The sequence below is a fragment of the Heloderma suspectum genome, chromosome 4, assembly GCF_057233095.1.
Source record: "Heloderma suspectum isolate Gila_16-S chromosome 4, 16-S_ref, whole genome shotgun sequence".
In the NCBI taxonomy this organism is placed as follows: Eukaryota; Metazoa; Chordata; class Lepidosauria; order Squamata; family Helodermatidae; genus Heloderma; species Heloderma suspectum.
The window spans coordinates 254,254,590-254,273,812 of record NC_139461.1 but is presented as its reverse complement, the minus strand read 5'-3'; the positions used below and the strand labels follow the sequence as shown (position 1 = coordinate 254,273,812).

The following is a 19,223-nucleotide window of genomic DNA, read 5'->3' as shown; positions in this document are numbered from 1 at the left end:
GTTGCCTACGCAATGTGGGAATGTGCTTCCTTTCCCCTTGCACAGTGTGCAAACTCTGCCCAGCATCATCTCCTCCTTCCTTGAAGTATCAACAAAAGGGGAGCAACTTTGCATTGTGCAAATGAGTCTGCGAAGTTACTGAGGCTGTTTCGACCCCGCTTCTAACAAAACTGTCCTGCACCTGATGATTTGTGGTCAATTACCTTCATTCTTTGGTTTCTGCTTCCATCAGGGTACACTGCAAAAGTTTGTGGACGACTTGTTCGAGACCTTGTTCAGCACTGTGCACCGAGGCAGCGCTCTCCCACTGGCTATCAAATATATGTTTGATTTCCTGGATGAACAAGCAGATAAGCACGGCATCCATGACACCGATGTGAGGCACACCTGGAAGAGCAACTGGTGAGAGGGGTCAAGGTTTATGGGTATGGAGAAAGAGCTGGGCTATGGAAATGTATATTGAAGGCCTTGTGGTCAGAATGTAAATCAAGCAGAGGCTTCCTGAGCCTATCATGAACTCCCAAGGATGCTTCCAGCTTGCTTTCTGAAGTTAAGCACATGAACACATTGTGATTGTCTATATTGCTCTAAAAGTACAGGCAGTCATTTTTTAAATTTGAGAATGAGCCTGTATTGTTGCATTCAGTGGACCTGGCCTTAGCCGATATTGTTGCATTCTTAGTAAACCTGTACTGAATTGAAATGGATCATTCAAATTCACAGTGCAGCAGAACAGGTCTCAGCCAAGGGAAGGTGAACCCAGAGGCTCAGATTCTTGTCTATCCTCCAGAAAGAGGTATTTTCGAAAAGCCTTTCAAGCTTTAAACAACAACAAAAGTAAGCGAAACAAAAGAAATAACTCTCCTGGAAAGACTTCTTCATTTACTCCTGAAAAAAGAAGGTGGATTTTATTGTGCTCAGCTCCCTTTCTAGCCAGGCAATTGCTGCTTCTTTTACTATTCAACTTTTTCTCTAATATTTTCTAGGTAGTTAGTTTTACAGTATAGCACCATCTGCTTCCCCCAGATAGTAACACAAATTATGTCCATGCAGTCTTGTGCAGAATTTTACTGTGGCATGTTTAAAACTACTTTTTTTAATATGGAATTATCAGATTTACTCAAGAGCAGTCTCATAAACGTCTACCATGTTTTCCTGTCACCTCATCAGCACCTCACCAAAGCTACAAAGAGCTTGGAAATGTAGGGTACAGTTTTCCTTTTTGATCTCTCACAACCCATGGCTTCAGTGCCACATTCTGGTTGAAGGGAAAACTGGCAGCGGTCTAGGATGATTGCAGCTTAGTCCATCTGCAGCTATAGTGACTGTCTTGCTCAACATGGAAAGTGAGAAATGGGCTTCCACATTTGAAGTAATGGGAAGAGAATCCCAATGATGAGGCTCTCTATGTACTGTTTAGGACATGTTCCACCCAGCAGATAGCCCAGCTTCATTGGATTAGCTTTCACCAATATTTTGTTCTTGACAGTGATAAAACCTAACACTTCAAAGAAAGTGAAAGAAAGGACAAGATTTGTATTAGGTAGGTATAGAATAATTTGACCTCAAAGTCCCTTAGTATATAACCATTTATTTTCAGGGCAGAGACTTGCGATTGATTCATGCCCCTCTCTCATTAATTATTCTAGTCTTATTAATTATTCCATTACTTGATAGTGTTATCACATCTAGAGCTGATTGAGTGATGCACTCTCAGTCAGTAGAGCCAGAAATGCAATCCTGTTCTCTGAGCAGCAGAGATCTACTCCACACTGAGAGAGATGACAGGTCTTAGAAAAGGCTGGACAGGAACTGCTCAGGGAAACCAACATGAATGTAACATACAAATGTGGATGTAACTAAGACTCAGCCAGATGCTCAGGAATTTCATGAGCCTCCCTTTATTCACCATGTGTAAGCCCTCTCCTGGTGCCTGTAACTGGGTAAGAGCCAGGGTGGTGCAAGTTCTTATTGGCCACATATGATGCAGACTCTCACTGGATGATATAAAAGGAGGCCACTGAAGCTTTATTTAGTTGGACTCAGTGATTCCCCCTAGCTAGGCCTAGGACTGCCGAACTCCCCAAAGCCTTTTTAAAAAATCACTTTGGGGCTTCCTGCACAGCTCTCTTTTCGGGAAGTCCCCCAAAGAGGGGTAGGGATGTTATCGGAAACACAACAATGATGAAACCAAAACAAGACCCGCATGGATAGTTGTGGCTCAGCCATGGTTGTAATACTGCTTCGTGGGGTTGTTCAGACAATCAGCGGGGAAACAATGAGTCACTTGTCTCCCCCACCCCCATGCATGCTGGTCGTGCAACCAGGATTACTGTAATTACCCACACCACATCACAGGTTGTCGAGTCATCCAAACCCGGTGGGCAGCACGGGTGTAGTACATTTTCACCCACCCTACAACGCATACTGCAAGCCATGAATTGTACAGCAGGTGAAAATGCACTATGTGCATGCTGGGTTTGGACAACGTGGGTTATTAGAGTAATCCTGGTCATGCGACCAGTATGCACAGGGTTGAAGGAAACAACCAATGCTGCATTGTTTCCTCCACTAATCATCTGAACCTGGACAGTTTAAGCAACTGCGCAGAAGTGCCTGCTCAATCAGCCGCTCTCCAAATGTTTTTGAGGACTTCCAACATGATCTTACGCAGGGGATAGGGTGGCTGAGAGCAGCCCATGTTTCATCTGATTACAACTGACAGAAGCAGCAGTTCGTATTCCATGTTTTCAGAACAATTGCTGTTATTACATATTTCTCTTAGCTATTATTTTAGGATTAAAATTTCCCTGGGTTAGAAATTTACTACAGAATTGAAAATAAAGGGTCCTATACACTTGAAGTGCCAACCCCAGACTGTGTGTGTGCGTATGTATTCTTCAATCCCTTGTGGTTTGAAAAGCCTCTAATCATCCTGTCTGCCAAAGCCAGATTCCCTGCTAAGGCTGTAGGGAGCTAAAAACAATTTAGCAGAAGCTTTAGAGGAATGTGTTATTAGGATAAAACGTTGGAATCCTGAATGAAATGACACTTCTTAATGCTACCAAGTGGCGCCGATGAGCAGAGATTTTTCCCCCCTATGGCTGCCAGACCATATGGGCCTGCAGCACAGGGAGCACCCCAACCATTGCTGATCTCTGCATACAACAGCTAGAAAAGACTCTTGAGAGGAGAGACAGACACTGCAGTCTCCAAACTCAAACCAGCATTTAAACTTTCTCCGTTCAGATGTGATCATGCAAACAGACAAAGCCGCCTTGCACTGAATCAGATCATTGGTCCATCTAGCTCAACAAAAGTCTTCTCCAGCCCTCCTATCCAGACTAAGTGATACTTGAACTTGAACTTAATTCCTGTTGAAATCAATTGGAAATAACCTAAGTCATAACTAATTTGTCCCATGGATTTCAGTGGGACCTAAGTTCAAGGGTTGAATCCAGGGATGGATGAATCTGTTTCCAGTCCATATCACTTTTGCATGCTTTTACCCATAATTCCATTCCACTTCCACATTACTCTGCAAAGATGTTTAATTAACTCAAAATGCATATTTAAATATGTTAATTAAATATGCATTTTGAGTTAACTAAACGTCTTTGTTTAATTTTTATGTTTGATTAAAAATTATTTTATAAATTAAAAATTAAATTAAAAATTTTAATTTTAAAAACAAAGTTTTTATTTTGTTTAGTTTTTATGTTTAATATTTATGTTATTTAAATATGTTTTTAAATGCATATTTTCTCACAAAATACATATTTTAATATGTATTTCAGTACATTTAAACTGCTGAAAACTGCATTGCATAATGTGCCTATTATGCGGCAGTAAGGATGGCAAAAAAGTCTTATTACAGCTCTATCATCTCATCCTCGAAATGTTGCACAGCAGAATTGTTCCAAGTGGTGAACAGCCTGTTGGGATCTTGCTCGGGCTCAGAGAAAATGGGATTGGAGCCCTCGGTCATTTGCTGTAATAAATTTGCTAGGCACTTTGAGGAGAATGTCTCTCATATTCATGCAGAACTTGATGCCACAGTTATCGCAGAGTCCGCGGAGGTGTCCAGTGTTTCGTCTGGTTAATATGATCTAGTAGATTGGCTGGGTGGGTCCAGGGGGTGGTGAATGCTTCCTTCTGTCAGAGGGTGGTGCCTGCTGCCTTGAAAGAGGCTGTAATGCACCCTCTCCTGAAGAGGCCCTCCCTAGACCCAGAAGTATGTGAGAACTATCGCCCCATTGCTAATATTCCCTTTTGGGGCAAGTTGCTTGAGCGTGTGGTGGCTGGGCAGCTTCAGACGTTTTTGGAGGAAACTGATTATCTGGACCCCTTTCAGTCTGGTTTCAGGCTAGGATACAGCACTGAAACGGCCTTGGTTGCTCTGACTGACGACCTACTCCGGCCGGGTGAAAGACAGGGGGAGTGCTACCCTGTTGATCTTCCTGGATCTCTCAGCGGCTTTTGATTCCATTGATCATGGTGCCTTACTGGAGAGGCTCTGCGGGATGGGAGTTGGGGGCACTGTGCTACAGTAGTTCTGCTCCTACCTACAGGGTCAATTCCAGAGAGTGGTGCTGGGGGATTCCTGTTCTACCCCATGGCTATTGAGCTGTGGGGTGCCACAGAGTTCTGTTCTATCCGCCATGCTGTTCAACATCTATATGAAGCTTTTGGGTGAGGTCATTAGGAGTTTGGGGGTGGGGTGTCAACAGTACACTGATGATACTCAGCTCTGTTTCTCCTTGTCATCGGAGCCAGCTGAGGTGGTGCAGGTGCTGGACCAGTGCCTGGAGGCTGTAACGGGCTGGATGAGGGCCAATAAACTGAAGCTGAATCCTGTCAAGACAGAAGCTGTGTAGATTGGTGGTTCCCAAGTCCGGGAATTGGGTAAGCGACCTGTCCTGGATGGGGTTGCACTCCCCCTGAAGGAGCAGGTGCGTAGCTTGGGAGTACTCCTACATCCATCCCTGTCACTGGAGCCCCAGGTGGACTCCATGGCGCCAGCTTCGACTGATCCACCAGCTACGGTCTTTCCTGGACAGGAATAATCTAGCCACAGTAGTACATGCACTGGTAAATTCCCAATTAGACTGCTGCAATGCACTTTACATGGGGCTGCCCTTGAGGGCAACTTGGAAGTTGCAGCTAGTGCAAAATGCAGCAGCTAGACTGCTGACTGGAGCATCTTATAAAAATCATATAACACCAGTTTTAAAGGGATTGCACTGGCTGCCAATATGCTTCTGGTTGGAATTCAGGGTTTTGGTGATGACATTTAAAGCCCTAAATGGCTTAGGACCTCAATAAAATGCCTCTGCCTATATATGCCTGCCCGAGGACTGAGATCTGTTGGAGGGGCCCTCCTCTGCATCCCACCAGTGTGAAACATACACTATCGTGGGATGTGGGAGAGGGCCTTCTCTGCTGTGGCACCCTGATTGTGGAATACCTTCCCATTGGAGGCCCGATTGGCTCAGACACTTTTCAGCACCAAGTAAAAACATGACTTTTTACCAAAGGCTTTGAGGGCTTAATGCATTCCCTAAAGTAGCACGCTGTTTTAACTGTTTTATTGTTTTAGATTTTAATTGGTATTAGCTTGTTTAATCGTTTAATATGTTTTTAGGTGTTTAAATTATTTACTGTTTTATACTGTTTAAATCAATTTTATCTGTATGCCGCCCTGAGATCTTAATGATATAGGGCGAGATACAAATGTTTTAAATAAATAAATAAATGAAAATGAAAATATATAAGCATCTCTAATTGAACCTTGGTCCTTCTGTATTCCAAGTATGACCCTTTCTACATGAGGATTTTATTACACACTCAAAATTGGTCATTCATAGAAGTTTGTGGGTCCTTTACATGATGTAGTCAACCTCCAGGGTGTCTCCTGAGCTTTCTGACCATTATCCTGCTTTTTAAAAGATTAGAGATAACCCGATAAGGAATGTTAAGCCGACGTTATCAGCTGTGCATAATTGCACAGTTCCGCTATAACCACAGCGCTATCTAGTGGCTGTAAAATGAAACGTGAAGAACTTGCTGAGAAAGGAATTTCCCAATTCAAAGCACATGTCCACCCATTTAAAGGAGCCGATCTTAATCCCACAAAGAATCCAGAAGCAGAATCCGGTAAGGATGTGGGATTTTAGCCTTGTGTGATGAAGCTTTATGTATTCTGCCATTGAACTGTGGCCCTTTTCCAAGAACTGCAGTCTTGCCACAGGTAGACTGTCAATTAAAAGAAAGCAAGATTGCTATCTTGTGTGTGTGTGTGATTTAAATTTGTATGCCTGCCAAATTGCAAAGGCTTGGCCATAGGGAAAACGTCTTTGGGATGCGGGGAAGAGTAGGCAAGTTCCCACTCACACACTGCTTTTGGCAGCTGCCAGTGAAAAATTGAGATATCTGTGTTCCTCTCGATCAGGAATGCCAGCAGCTTGCCCATGTGAGATAGAACTTGCCCCTTTAAAATCTAAGAGCATTACACCTATGCTGGATCACACCACAGGCCTATCTAGTCCAGCATACTGTTCCCACAACAGCCAACCAGATGCCTATGGGAAGCCCAAAGCAGAACATGAGTGTAACAGCACTCTCCTGCTCATGTTCCCTAGCAACTGGTATTCAGAGGCACACTGATATTGGAGGTAATATATAGCCATCATGAGTCATAACCATTGATAGCCTTACCCGCCCTGATTTTCTCTAATCCTCTTAAAAGTTGGCGGAGTTGGTGGACATTACTGCTACCTTGTCAACCCAATATTCTTTTATCTTTGTGATGCCACTGGATGTGGAGACAGGCAGTAGTAACTGAAATCAAATATATGCCTAGATGAAATCTAAAACAAAACCTAACTGATTTAGAAAAAGGCACATTGTCCCAAGCCTTTCAGCAAAAAAAACTTAGATGCTCCTGTCCATTTCTGTAGAATTTGAGAATATACTTCTCATGGAACCATTCATTCCCATAACATGCACATAATATGGCACAATAGCACTGTTATCCCTATTTTATAAATGTGTAATTACATTAACTGAGATTAAGGAGAATCAACAACAGGATTCTGTGGTTGATCCAAACTACCCAGGCTACCTTGTTGTAGCTTTACACCATCTTTTTTCTCTGGGTGTTTGGCCTGTAGCTGCCATTGCAATGTAGGAAAGATTACTCTTACCCCTGAATGCCCCTGAAGAAAGATCCTCATAGCGTACCTAAGATTGAGGTGTTTTGTTCATACTTGAAGGTCAGTCTGGAGAAGTGTTGAGTGAAGTCACTGAGAGGAAACGGAGAACAAGTTTGGTAATTTATTGGGAATTACAGAATAGGGAAATGCTTGGTGTACTATTTATTTATTTATTTATTTAATTTCTGTACCACCCAATAGCCAAAGCTCTCTGGGCAGTTCACAAAAATTAAAACCAAAAAGCACAGGATAAAACAATATAAAATGTAAAAGCATTAAAACCACAATACAACCAGAATAACACCTAGCAGCAGTGCAGAGATTTAAAATACAGATTTAAAACACCAAAGCTAAAAGGCTATGACTACAAAATCCAAGTGAGTTGAAAGAACAGAGCAGGAATCTAGCTAGCATTTGGCATGCACAGTAGTTCATCTGAAAAGAGTGTGGCTCAATTCCTTATTGAAGCAGGATGCCTTGCCACACACTTGAAAGCTAGCAGGAAAGTGCAGCTTTGTGGATCCTGCCACACAGCAATGTGAATCATAACTTACCTTTCATTGTAGATGCCTGGGATTTAGAAGGGAAGCTTCTAACACACCTTCCAAGAAAATGGGCGATAAGCAGCCTTCCTCTGTTTTTTGGAGAAGATGTGTGTGGCAAAGCAGCAAGACAATGGCTATAAGTGGCCTACATCTTTGTAATTGCAGACTGACAGGTGCAAGTCTGAGATGCATAGACAATAGAAAAACTTTCTGGGGAGTTTGCCAGAAACATGCATCAGTGTTACAGTTGATCAGGCACCCAGTTAAAAAAAAAAACTTTGTGGTCATTTTCCGGCTGCACGCACACACAGTTTAAGGAAAAAAGTAAGGAATTGGCTCTGAGATAATAGTCTTCATGAAACACGCTACATGGGAGTCGAGCAGCCAGCCAGGTTTCTTCAAGAAACACAGTGCTGCTTGTGGCTGTTCTAACTCTTGGGTTCAGCTCATGTACAGGTAATCTTTCTCTGGCTTTCAGACAGTTCTTCTGGCTTTTAACACATTGGGTCTTCCCATCTATAGTACAACGGAAGTCCAGAGGCAAAACCTCCTTGGATAGGCATAGGTTTATTTATTTATTATTTATTTAATTGATTTATATACCACTTACCACATCTAAAAAGTATCTCAAAGCAGTTTACAAAATCAGACATTAAAGTACATCATAATAAATACAAATACTCATCATTTTATTCTTTATTTTCATTGTCTGCTTATTTATCTTCATTGTAGTTGTAATTGCTTATTAACGATGTATTTTAGCAGTGATATTTTAATAATTTTGTATGCAAACTGCTTAGAGATTTTATTGTGTTAAGCAGTGTATAAGTATTATTAATAAATAATGAGCTTTTCTAGATGAGGCTTTTATTGTGTGCTCGCCATTCCTCACTCACAGTTGTTTATGCATGCTTTAGACAATGTCATCATCCTCCATTTTTGCTGCTGTGTTTTCCAAGCATTTTTTGTGAGGGTTGGGGGGGAGGGGGGAAGCTGGAAAAATCCAGTATTTTGCAAAAAAAAAAAAAAATCACAACTCTCCACCAGTATGGTTGCCTTATTCCACTATACCACATCGTCATCTACAGGTTATGTAGCAGAAAACAAGAGAGGAAAAAAGCTTTGTCTAGAGTTCTGATCTTAATTCTGCAAACAATCTGGAAGCAGAAACAGCAGGTTAAACAGCCTTCTCTAGAAAATTTCAGGAAGTAAATTAGTTAAAACATTTAAAACCATAAACTTAAAACATAACAGTTATCAAACGAACCGGGCAGTAGAAACAATCAGGGAAGGCTTGGTAAAGAGATAGGTCTCTAACAGACACCTAAATCATACCACAGTTGGCACCTCTTGAATACCAGGGGAGTAGGTGTTCTATAAGTTGGGTGCCACCACAGAGAAGGCCCACTTTAAAGTTGCCGCCAGATGGCAATTTGCAGGTCATGGTTCAACCAGGACAGCCTCCTCTGATTATCTTAGCAATCATATGGGTCTATATTGGGGAAGACAATCCATCAAGTTCCCCATAGTGATGGATGACACACATACCAGTTCGATTTGTAATTGTGTTTGTCAAATCTAGCTCTTTCCAAAACAACAACAACACAACACAGCAACAGCAAAATAATACATTTTATTCCACACTCAATTACGAAGCAAAGTTGGACACACCTGTCCTTGAATTCCTAATGATATCAAGGGGAGCATAGGAGAATTTATTCCCCCCTCCTTTCCTTACACCTTCTTTCCTGTTGGCAGCTGTTCTGCCAGCAGCAGGGAGATGTCTTGATTTAAACTCTTCCCCTCATAGGGGCATAGGTAGTTGCCTTATATAAGGTCAGACTATTTGTCTGTCTAACCCAGTACTGTCTTCTCTGACTTGCAGCAGATGTCCAGGATCTGAGGCAGAAGTCTTTCACTCACCTAGTACTTGATCCTTTTTAACCAGAAATGCCAGAATATGGGACCTCCTGCATACAGAGCACACACCCTATTACTGAGATAGGCTCCCCCCTCCGCAGTCTCTGCCTCAGATGCATCATAGCAGTGACAGACACCAGGAGCCTGGGAAACTGCATTTCCCTAGGCTCCTGGTGCCTGGGTCATTGCTGTAGCCCCATTCCAGATATCAGGGGGAGAAGGAGAGAGGGGAGAAAGAGAGGTACTGCCCTGCTCCGCCACCAGAGCAGGAGATGAGTGGGTTGGAGAGGGAGTTGTTCTTCTCTGGCTTACATTAAAATCTGAGCCCCCAAAATACTCAAGGGTTGTATTACTTGCCCCTTTAAGGTGAATATAACAAGTGACTGAGGTTTTCATTCTGAACTGAGGAATTGCTAACTTCAGCAACATCACTGGGGTTTTTTCCAGCCATGAGTGGAAGTAGCTGTTGAAGTGGCTAGGGACAGCTGTGCTTTACAAACTTCAGAGAAGGACATTTACATAATCAATAGTAACGGTTATCTTTCTGTGGCTGGTTACCTGGATTTTAGAGTACATATTCATATGTTGGATAGGGAAACCTTGGAGTTCTTGTTTGTTGTCAGAGCATAATAGTGGTGTATATGAGTAAAAGAGACAAACAGTGGCACCTAGTGACAGACTTCCCAGTAAATGACGATAGCATTTGGTCTCTTAAGATTAAAGAGAACTCAAGAGAGCAAAGAGAATATCTGAAAACAGAGCCTCATTCAAAAAAGTATTAATTGTAGGTTGGAACACACTTCTGAAGATCCATGCGAAGAGTCTATTCACACAATGTACACAGCAGATTCCCATTAACATGTTAAACACAAGTAACCACACAAAGCAGAACCTTCACCAAAGAACAATTCCTCTGATCTGGCTACAAGACATTTTCACCCTGGTAGGTGTCCAGCACAAACAACCAAATACATATGATAAATTCAGATGAAGAAATAGCTCCCTATTGATTTTGTTTACTCATTCTAACATTTTAGATGAAAAGGATGTTTAACTTGGCTGGAGTTTGGTACCAAGTATGGTCTGGTTTTGATTATTTTCTGGCTGCACTGATAGCAGCCTTTATTGCCAAAAACATATTATTTTTGGCTATCAAATGCCATTTTGTGAAAAGAGAAGAAAGAGTGATGGTGTCAGGATGAGATGTACTACCCTCTTCCTTCTTGGATTTGTAATGTGTCTTTCTGTCCCTCTTCCCTACAGTCTTCCCCTCCGCTTCTGGGTGAATGTAATTAAAAACCCACAGTTTGTCTTTGACATCCACAAGGGAAGTATCACGGATGCCTGCCTCTCAGTCGTGGCCCAGACCTTTATGGATTCATGCTCCACCTCAGAGCATCGTCTGGGCAAGGACTCCCCCTCCAACAAGCTGCTGTATGCCAAGGATATACCCAGCTATAAGAGCTGGGTAGAGAGGTCAGTGTGGGAATGAGTGAGCATCTGCTGTATTGTGAGTCCCTTCCTCAAAGCTCCCCTAAGTTTGCAGTTATTCTTCCTACTACTGTTTCACTGTGAACCGAGTGAAGACACTCGGATTAAGACACTCGGATTGGATTAAGACAGTTAGGCAGCATGGTGTTTTCTTCCTGTCTCTATTGCTGTATGCACACGTGTATCCATTAAGGATTCATCTGCACATTCTGGAAGAGTTGTACTGTTAACCCCGGTGTCCTCTCCCATTCACTTTCTTATGTGCACTTGTGTGTTTTAATGACATTCATCGAGCTTCTGCAAAAATTACAATAACAAGGAAGTTACAATAACAAACAATGTTCCCAGACTAGGGAAATCAAGAGATTGCATACTTGTCATTTGTCAACATTCACTGACTTGTTTTACTTCCTAATGTAATATCCTCTTCCTGTTCTTTCAATTAAGTCTAGTGTCGCTTTAATCATTTTAATGAACTTCCAGTATTAGACCATCAAGGACTCCTCCCTCTTCTCCAATTCAAAAAGTATTTTTACAAATAGAGTTGCTTGTTTGGTTTTCCTTTACCAGGTGCAACTTTTTTCCAACAACAGGCAGTTGCCAGTAAGCATATAGTGGCTGTACAAGGGTACATGGTGATACATACAGTACTAGAAAAAGTGCAGCTTACTTTATATTCACAAGATCTGCCTGATGTTGTTTGCTCAGCTGCTTTTGTGGCACACCTTGCCTGCTGAACATGACTTGTGAGTCTAATACAATTCATACCTGCTCTCTCCTTGCTTGTTCTGCTGTCAGACATTGGCGCTGTACACATTTAATTCTGTTTCTGAACCACACAGTTCTCACATGTGTCTTTCCATGTCTTTTGCAGGTATTATGCAGACATTGCAAAACTACCAGCCATCAGTGACCAGGACATGAATGCCTACCTCGCAGAACAGTCACGTCTCCACTCTGTTGATTTCAACATGCTGAGTGCACTCAATGAAATCTACTCCTACGTCAGCAAATACAGTGAGGAGGTAAGGGGTTGTTCCCTCCTCAGGGGGGCCCAAGGAACCATTTGTCTCATAAGACACTTCTCTGTGTGTTGTCATCAAGATCTCTGAGACACACGGTGTCTTGGTGGGAAGTTGTGACTTTATGCCAATATATTGTCACATATCTCCATTCCCTGATGATAGCTCTGGTGGATTTCAGGGCACCCAATGGAAAGTTTGGCGAAAAAGCATTTTGTTCTAGCTTAGTTGCTTGTCTTGAACTATGTTCAGTTTCCAGTGCTACAAAGCAAGTGCAAAAATTAAACAGTTGCCAATAAATGCAGTGTGTGATAATTTTTATATCTGTGAAGGTCTTAGCCTAACAGCTAATAGTTATTGTCTGGCTTTGGACCTAGTATAGGACCTAGGACCTAGTATAGTTCCCTTCAGAGCATAATCATATATAATTCTTTTGTCATCCAGGAACATATCTGTGTTTGCAGAATGTAAGCCATGTTTACTAGTACATGATCTTAACAAATGAATTATGATGAAAAAATGGCCTTCTGAGATGCATAGGCAATCACTACAGAACAGTAACAGTGCAATCTGTGTGTGTCCACCAGAAGTCCCATTAAGTTCAATAGGGCTGAACTTAAGGATTGCAACCTAAACTCAGTTATTCTCTCAAAGAAAAAAATATTAATATTGTGTTTCCCAAATAACAGGGCAAGATCTGTTTAAGATAAAATGTAACAAATTACCTGTTCAAGAAATTCATGTTTTATATATGTAGCCTAAAAACATTTCTCCAAGTAATAAATTGGCAGGACAGATCATAAGCATTAACTATTCAAAAATGCATCAAAGAAATGTTTTGGAAGAAGTTTGAACCAAGAGTTACTTTAGGTGGGCGTAAGAGCCTACACTTCTATTTTATTTTATTTTTCATTTCTATGCTGCCCTTCAATATAAAATATTCCCAGGGCATCTCACAACCATAATAATAATTCTTACTGCTGCTAGTTTTAGTTTGTCACAGCCTAACTCTTAAAAAGCCTAACCATTCAAAGCTTGACACCAAAAAGATTAAACAAGTAGGCAGCAGGCGAGCCTCCCTGAAGAGGGAATTCCATCAGCAGGGTGTGACAACCAAAAAGGTCCTCTTCCTAGTTGCCACCTGCTTCACCTCAGAGGGCATGAGCACCTGAAGGTGATCCTGCAAGGGTGAACTCCACGGACAGGCAGGCTGGTGTGGAGACAGGTCCCCTGGGCCAAAGTCACGAAAGGCTTTAAAGATAAGCACCAGCGCATTGAATTGTGCTCAGAAATGGACTAGTGAAGATGTTTAAGGGCTGGGGAGATATTTTCCCACCACCTGGTCCTGCTCAAAAGCCTTGCAGCTGTATTTTGAACCAGCTGAAGTTTCCAAACTGTCTTCAAAGACAGCCCCTACGTACAATGCATTGCACTAGTGCTTCTGCTACTGTGCATCTGCCCAATGAGATTGCTGACTTTTTGAACAGCAGACCACTATGTCAACTGACATGATGCTTTTGAAACTCCTCTGAGTTTCAAAAACAGTTTGCCAAAGCCCCCTTGGGTCTGTAAAAAGCAGTTGCCCATTTGGGGGGGGGGGGAGTTGACGCATATGATGTAACTTAATCATGTAGCCCAAGCAACTCACAACCATAAAAATGAATGCATAACATTAAGCCACAACTACACAACAGTTTTAAATTTCCTGCTGCTAATTTCAATTTATCATAGCCTGGGAAAAAAGATGAACTTTGCCCAGCACCAAAAAGGCGGAAAAGTCAGTAAGCCCCCCTGGCAAGAGAAATCCATAAATGAGGCACCACAACGGAGAAGGTGTTCTCTCCAGTCATGGGCACTGATACAATATGACCGAGTTTCTTATCCTGAAGTTTTAAAAAATATCTCTAGAAGTTTGTTTTCTCTAAATTTATATAAATGGGCTTATAAATCCCTGTGGTATCATTGATTATAAATCTGTGTTGTAAAAGAGTTTTAGTCTTGCTAAGTGTAAAGTAAAAAAACAAAACACCCATGTTTTGAGATATAAGATCTTTTTTACTAGTCTTTGTAAGGTTGCCTCATTTCGGATTATATTTGTTTTCTTTGCCATTATCCAAAATGTGTTTCAGATAGAATCGAATTAGCTATGACTCGTCATCATGATGTGATTAGATCACAGTCTTCAGAGAAAGCAGAGAGGGGGGTGTTTTTTATCTAGCTCTTGTAAGTTGCACTGCTTTCCAAATGCTTTCAAAAACCATTGTGGCCTATGGAGCCATCCCACCATCCCTTGCCTCCCCAGAAACAAATAGCATGGCACAACCTAAACACAATCTATTTTGCAAAGTATTACTGGCAGCATGGACTCTTCTGATGGATGCATCACTTGAAACCAAGTTCCCACCATCTGTTCAGCCCTTTAATTTGCAGTGCAAGAAAAGCCTATTTTGCAATTACAACCATTAAATGCAAGGCTTTTGTCATTTAATTGCGTGTATAAGCGTGTGGTACTGTGCAGCAGCCATTTGCCGATTAGGGATGAGAACCTCATTACTTTCCTGCTAAATGATACAGGAAATGTAGCATCCGGAATATGACTGTGTTTTTTGCCGGTAATGTGCACCAACACGATAACACATAAATGAGTATGGGACCATGAATGCAATGGCACTCTATGCTTTGCCTTCCTTTCATCCCTTACATTTTTCCTGGGAAAATACAGCTAAGAACTAGGGTTAGGGTAACTACCTATACTTTAGTATCCAGCTGCCTCATTCTACCTAGCATGAGATACTGTCACCACACTGGTCTTTGGATCTGGAATGGAACCAACATGGCATACTCTTATAGGCTGTAGACTATTTCACCATTGTTTTTGAAGAGCCTTTCTTTGTTCATGACTTTCTTTCCCTTTCTCTTTCCTTTCATCTCTGTTTAATCTGACTCACTCTATCAACTCATTTTATTGCCTGCTCTTTCTAAAACCTTGGTATTGATTTTGGTTCCAGATCATTGGGGCTCTGGAGCAAGATGAGCAGGCGCGCCGGCAGCGTTTGGCATACAAAGTAGAACAGCTTATTGGTGCCATGTCTATGGAGAGCTGAAGAAAGGAGCAGGAACTCCTACAACAAAGAAAATGAAATGGTTACTGCGAAGGCTTCTGGGGATTAAGAGTAAAACAGGCAAGGAGGCCGCAGGGAACATACCTGAAGTACTGTGGAGACCTCCCCAAAAAAGCAGAAGTTGGCCCAGATACTTAGCTTGGAACTCATCAGATTCCAGTTGAAAGAACAAGAGAAAACCAAACCAATAGCAACAGTGCATCTCAAATACCAGTTGGATTAGCCAAGAACTTCAGCTCTTCAAGTTGGAACCTAGAAAGATCCTGGGAAGCCTAGATTCCTCCATGACTGCTGCTTTGCATGAAAGTTGTTTGATGTATATTAGGAGATAACAAAAACACTATTTAAAGTTTTTCTTTTTAAAAAAGAAAAAGGAAAGAGAGAAGGAAAAAAATGAAATGTATAAAAACCACAGTGGCCACATCAAATATCCCATTGAAAAGATTCCACTGCACACACTGCCCCTCCCATCCCATGAGGTCCTCATTATCGGTGGCTCAGATGGATGGTTTGTGAGTGGATTCTCACACCTTTGGGAATGTTTGAAAAACTCCATTATTCCTCTTCCTGGGAACTTGCTGAAAACCCAACGAGCACAAATTTGCACCAAACCTTTTAAACAGTGCAGTTGGGGAAGAAAGCCCAGCAGCCTGTGTCTGCAAATGGCACTGAGCAGAAATGTATGAGTGGAAAAGCCATCCAGTCATCCAACCCATCTGTCTTGAAATCCAACTTCAGCTATGTATTTATAGAGTACGGATATTTTTTTAATACTTCTTATTTCCCATTGGAGGATCGCTATGATTTTATGAATGTCCTTCATTCCTCTTCTACTTTGACACAAAACTCACCCTGTTGAAAAAAAAAAAAATCCTCCCTGTTTCTCTGTATTTGACAACCGTGTTCCTAAGGAATGTCCTGTCCTTTTGAAGCTAAGGAAGTTGTGAGTGGTTTAAACTGAAACTGGTGCATTGTGCGCTTCCGCAGGTGCGATTTGTGTAAAAACTAATTGGCTTTCTTAGTTGCTTCGGATATGGGTTGGTTAGCTTTTGGGTTGTTGTTGTTATTGTTGTTGTTGTTGTTGTTGTTTTTCCCTAGTCACTATGTGATTTCTTGCAGTAAAAAAATACCTGTTTACGGCAAGCAATACTTGAACAGTGTAGACCTAGTGAGGTGACATATTTATTGCTTTCCCTCCTTGGATTCACTGATGCTTATTGCGATCAGGACAAATGGCATTTGCATTTTTCTCACACCATGTGCAAGGTCATGTAAAGGTCAAGCATAAGACCTCTGTATCCACTGGGAGGGTGAGGTGAGGGAGACCTCTCTAGACAAAAGGAAATGGCACACTCTACATGCCTGTTAATGGCTGTCGTCTTTGTCTTTGTCCGTGTGTCTTGTCTCAGGTTAGGTTTCTTAGCTGACTCTAACAGCCCATTCCTTAGTGATCTGTGGAAGGCTGATGATGTCTGTGAGTTGTTGTTCTTTTCTCATACACACACACACACACATGAGACCAAAGCTTTCTTGTCCCTTTCACGAGTGCCAAGTAGCAGATGGGATGCTGTAAATATTTCTCTCTCTAATAAATATTGATAGTTGTGCAGGCTGCAGTTAAGAGGGGTGACTAGGGGGCAAGACGATTAGGCCTAATGGAAAGCAGGATATCGACCACATGAGTTCAGATCCTTTAACTAGAATCTGTGTCAGATTGAAGAGAAGTAGAATGGTTTTCTTAAATGAGGTCTAGGATGGGCTTGTTGTACCACCGACTTGTATGATGATTCTGACCATGTCACCGTTTTCCTAAAGCCTGTAACGTTTTCAGCATAATCCAGGGTTGTTGAAAGCTGCCCTGTGGATGCCATCTCATGTCAGCTATAGGTTGTCAGAGCGCTCATACTAGAAAAGCCTAAAGAAGTTTGGAGTAGGGGTTTTCAAGGAGTAACCATTTTGTAGTATTCTATAACTGTTCAATGGAGGAAGTCTCAAAGAATCAGGAGACCCAAAGCTTTTGCTCCTGCCTCACATTTACAGCACCAGTCCATCTATCTATCCTATATCTAAGGACTATCCTTGCCATATAAATCCAAGGCAGGATTCAGATTTAAAGAGGTAGTCTGGAAGGGAGGTTACCCTAGCACCCATCACACATTATACACATGAAAGGGGTTCCACATTATTAACAGGAAATGGGGCTGTACTTCCCCAGTGTCAGTACATTGAGCACGCATAGAGCTCTGTGCTTGTAGGCTCCCATGCAATTTGGAACCTTGCACAATTGAGATTCCAGATTGCATAAAGCCAGTGTGCATAGAGCTCTATATGCATAGGCTTCCTCTCTTCAGATGTACATGCTCATTGGGGAGGCGGGGAGGCTTGCAACACCACAACGAGGACCAGTGGCATAGCCCGTTAACTGTGTGGAGCCCCTGCGCAAGGGGACTCATACATCACTGAGATTGGGCTAGTGAATCACCATATCAGAAAGGAGGAACTGGGCTACTTCTTTGGCAGAACAGACAGTTTTTGCCACCAATGGCTTGTGCAGATGTGTATCATCCACAGAGTTCCCACCTTCCAGCACGCACCACCCCGATTCCCCTCAAAATGAGAGAGGGGGGATGCTTGTATAAAAGGCTGTGGACAAGTGGGTTGCACACTGAATTACCTACTCTGTGAGAATCTCCAATTTTAACTTTCTAATCATTATCCTGAATGCTGCCAGCAAAGGGATAAAGGAAAGGAGCAACTTGCTGCTTTAATTCTAATTCATTAAAAGCTGTGCCAAGCCCACTTTTCCCCTGATAATTCACTTTCATATGTTTCCCTGGGCCCTATTAATAGCCTGAAAGAAATACTAATGACTGACCTTGTGCAAGAAGCCAAAGCCTTTGACATTCACAGCAGCCAAAACTTTGCAGCCAGAAAGCTCTGATTTACATTGGCTTGGCAAGAACAGGGACCAGGATCCAAATGCAGGAAGCATCTCAGAAGAGGGGCAGCCCAGTTTCAGAAGAGTTGCTTCTGTATCCTTCAGCAGTGTGGTGAGTTTGACTGCAAAGGCAGACTTGTCTCCTCTTTTCCTGAACTTAATTGGTGTCGGTGGTAAGTTCAACAGCCAGTTTTGGTCAAACGAATTTCCCCATTGCAGGCACTTCACAATTTGACCATTCTAGGTCTCCTTCAGTGCACTGGGACAGATGGGCTGTGTGGCTGTAGCTACAGCCTTCCAAAAAACACTCTACAGCCATTTCCTGTATTCTTATTCAGAAGTGGAGAAAGAGGTAACTCACCCAGAGATACCAACTAGTAGGGGTGGATTGGCACTACAGTTTCTTATGTAGATTGTGCCGCCAACACTGATCCTGCTAGACTGTTTGAACCAGTGGCAAACAGCACAGGGATTGTCAGAGTCTTTATGCAGCTAGTAGATGTCAGGCATCATGCATTTGGAAGTGTCCCCCAATGATGACCACTGCTTTCTGTTTTTCATGCTTCCCATAGCAGACTGGTAATCTCCACACATAGCTTTTAAAGCTAGAAGGGATCTCCCATTTTGAAACATTTCATCTAGTATTTTCTGCACCAGGGCTGGCCCTACCATTAGGCAGAGTGAGGCAGCTGTCTCAGTCATCAGCTCTGTAGTGGAGAGTGGGCAGAGACACAGTGAGATGTTGGAGGACAGAGCTGTGTGTGCCACATGACCTGCCCTGTTCCCCCTAAACTAGCCTTTAGTCCTCAGGCAGGATGCTGGGAGGATGCTGCTTCATCACCAGTGTTGAAGTAAGATTCAACTGCCAGTCCAGTTGGCTTCTGTATGTGAAATCTGATGTGGAGGTGGGGTGCCATCTTGTCCTTTGCCCAGCAAAATGACTTGGGCCAGCCCAGTTCTGCACACTAAGT

General features: G+C 42.3%; 1 protein-coding gene across 2 annotated transcripts in view; it reads left to right on the top strand.

The window, feature by feature from the left end:
* Nucleotides 1–16,459, top strand: part of PLXNA2 (plexin A2) — a 611,865-nt gene extending 595,406 nt beyond the window's left edge. For both annotated transcript variants that reach the window (XM_084853404.1, XM_084853402.1), the window contains 4 exons: nucleotides 233–402; nucleotides 10,943–11,155; nucleotides 12,045–12,195; nucleotides 15,201–16,459. In XM_084853404.1, the coding sequence (XP_084709530.1) occupies nucleotides 233–402; nucleotides 10,943–11,155; nucleotides 12,045–12,195; nucleotides 15,201–15,296 (630 nt within the window). In that variant the 3' untranslated portion in view covers nucleotides 15,297–16,459. The remainder of the gene's footprint in view (nucleotides 1–232; nucleotides 403–10,942; nucleotides 11,156–12,044; nucleotides 12,196–15,200) is intronic.
* Nucleotides 16,460–19,223: the final 2,764 nt, after the last annotated feature.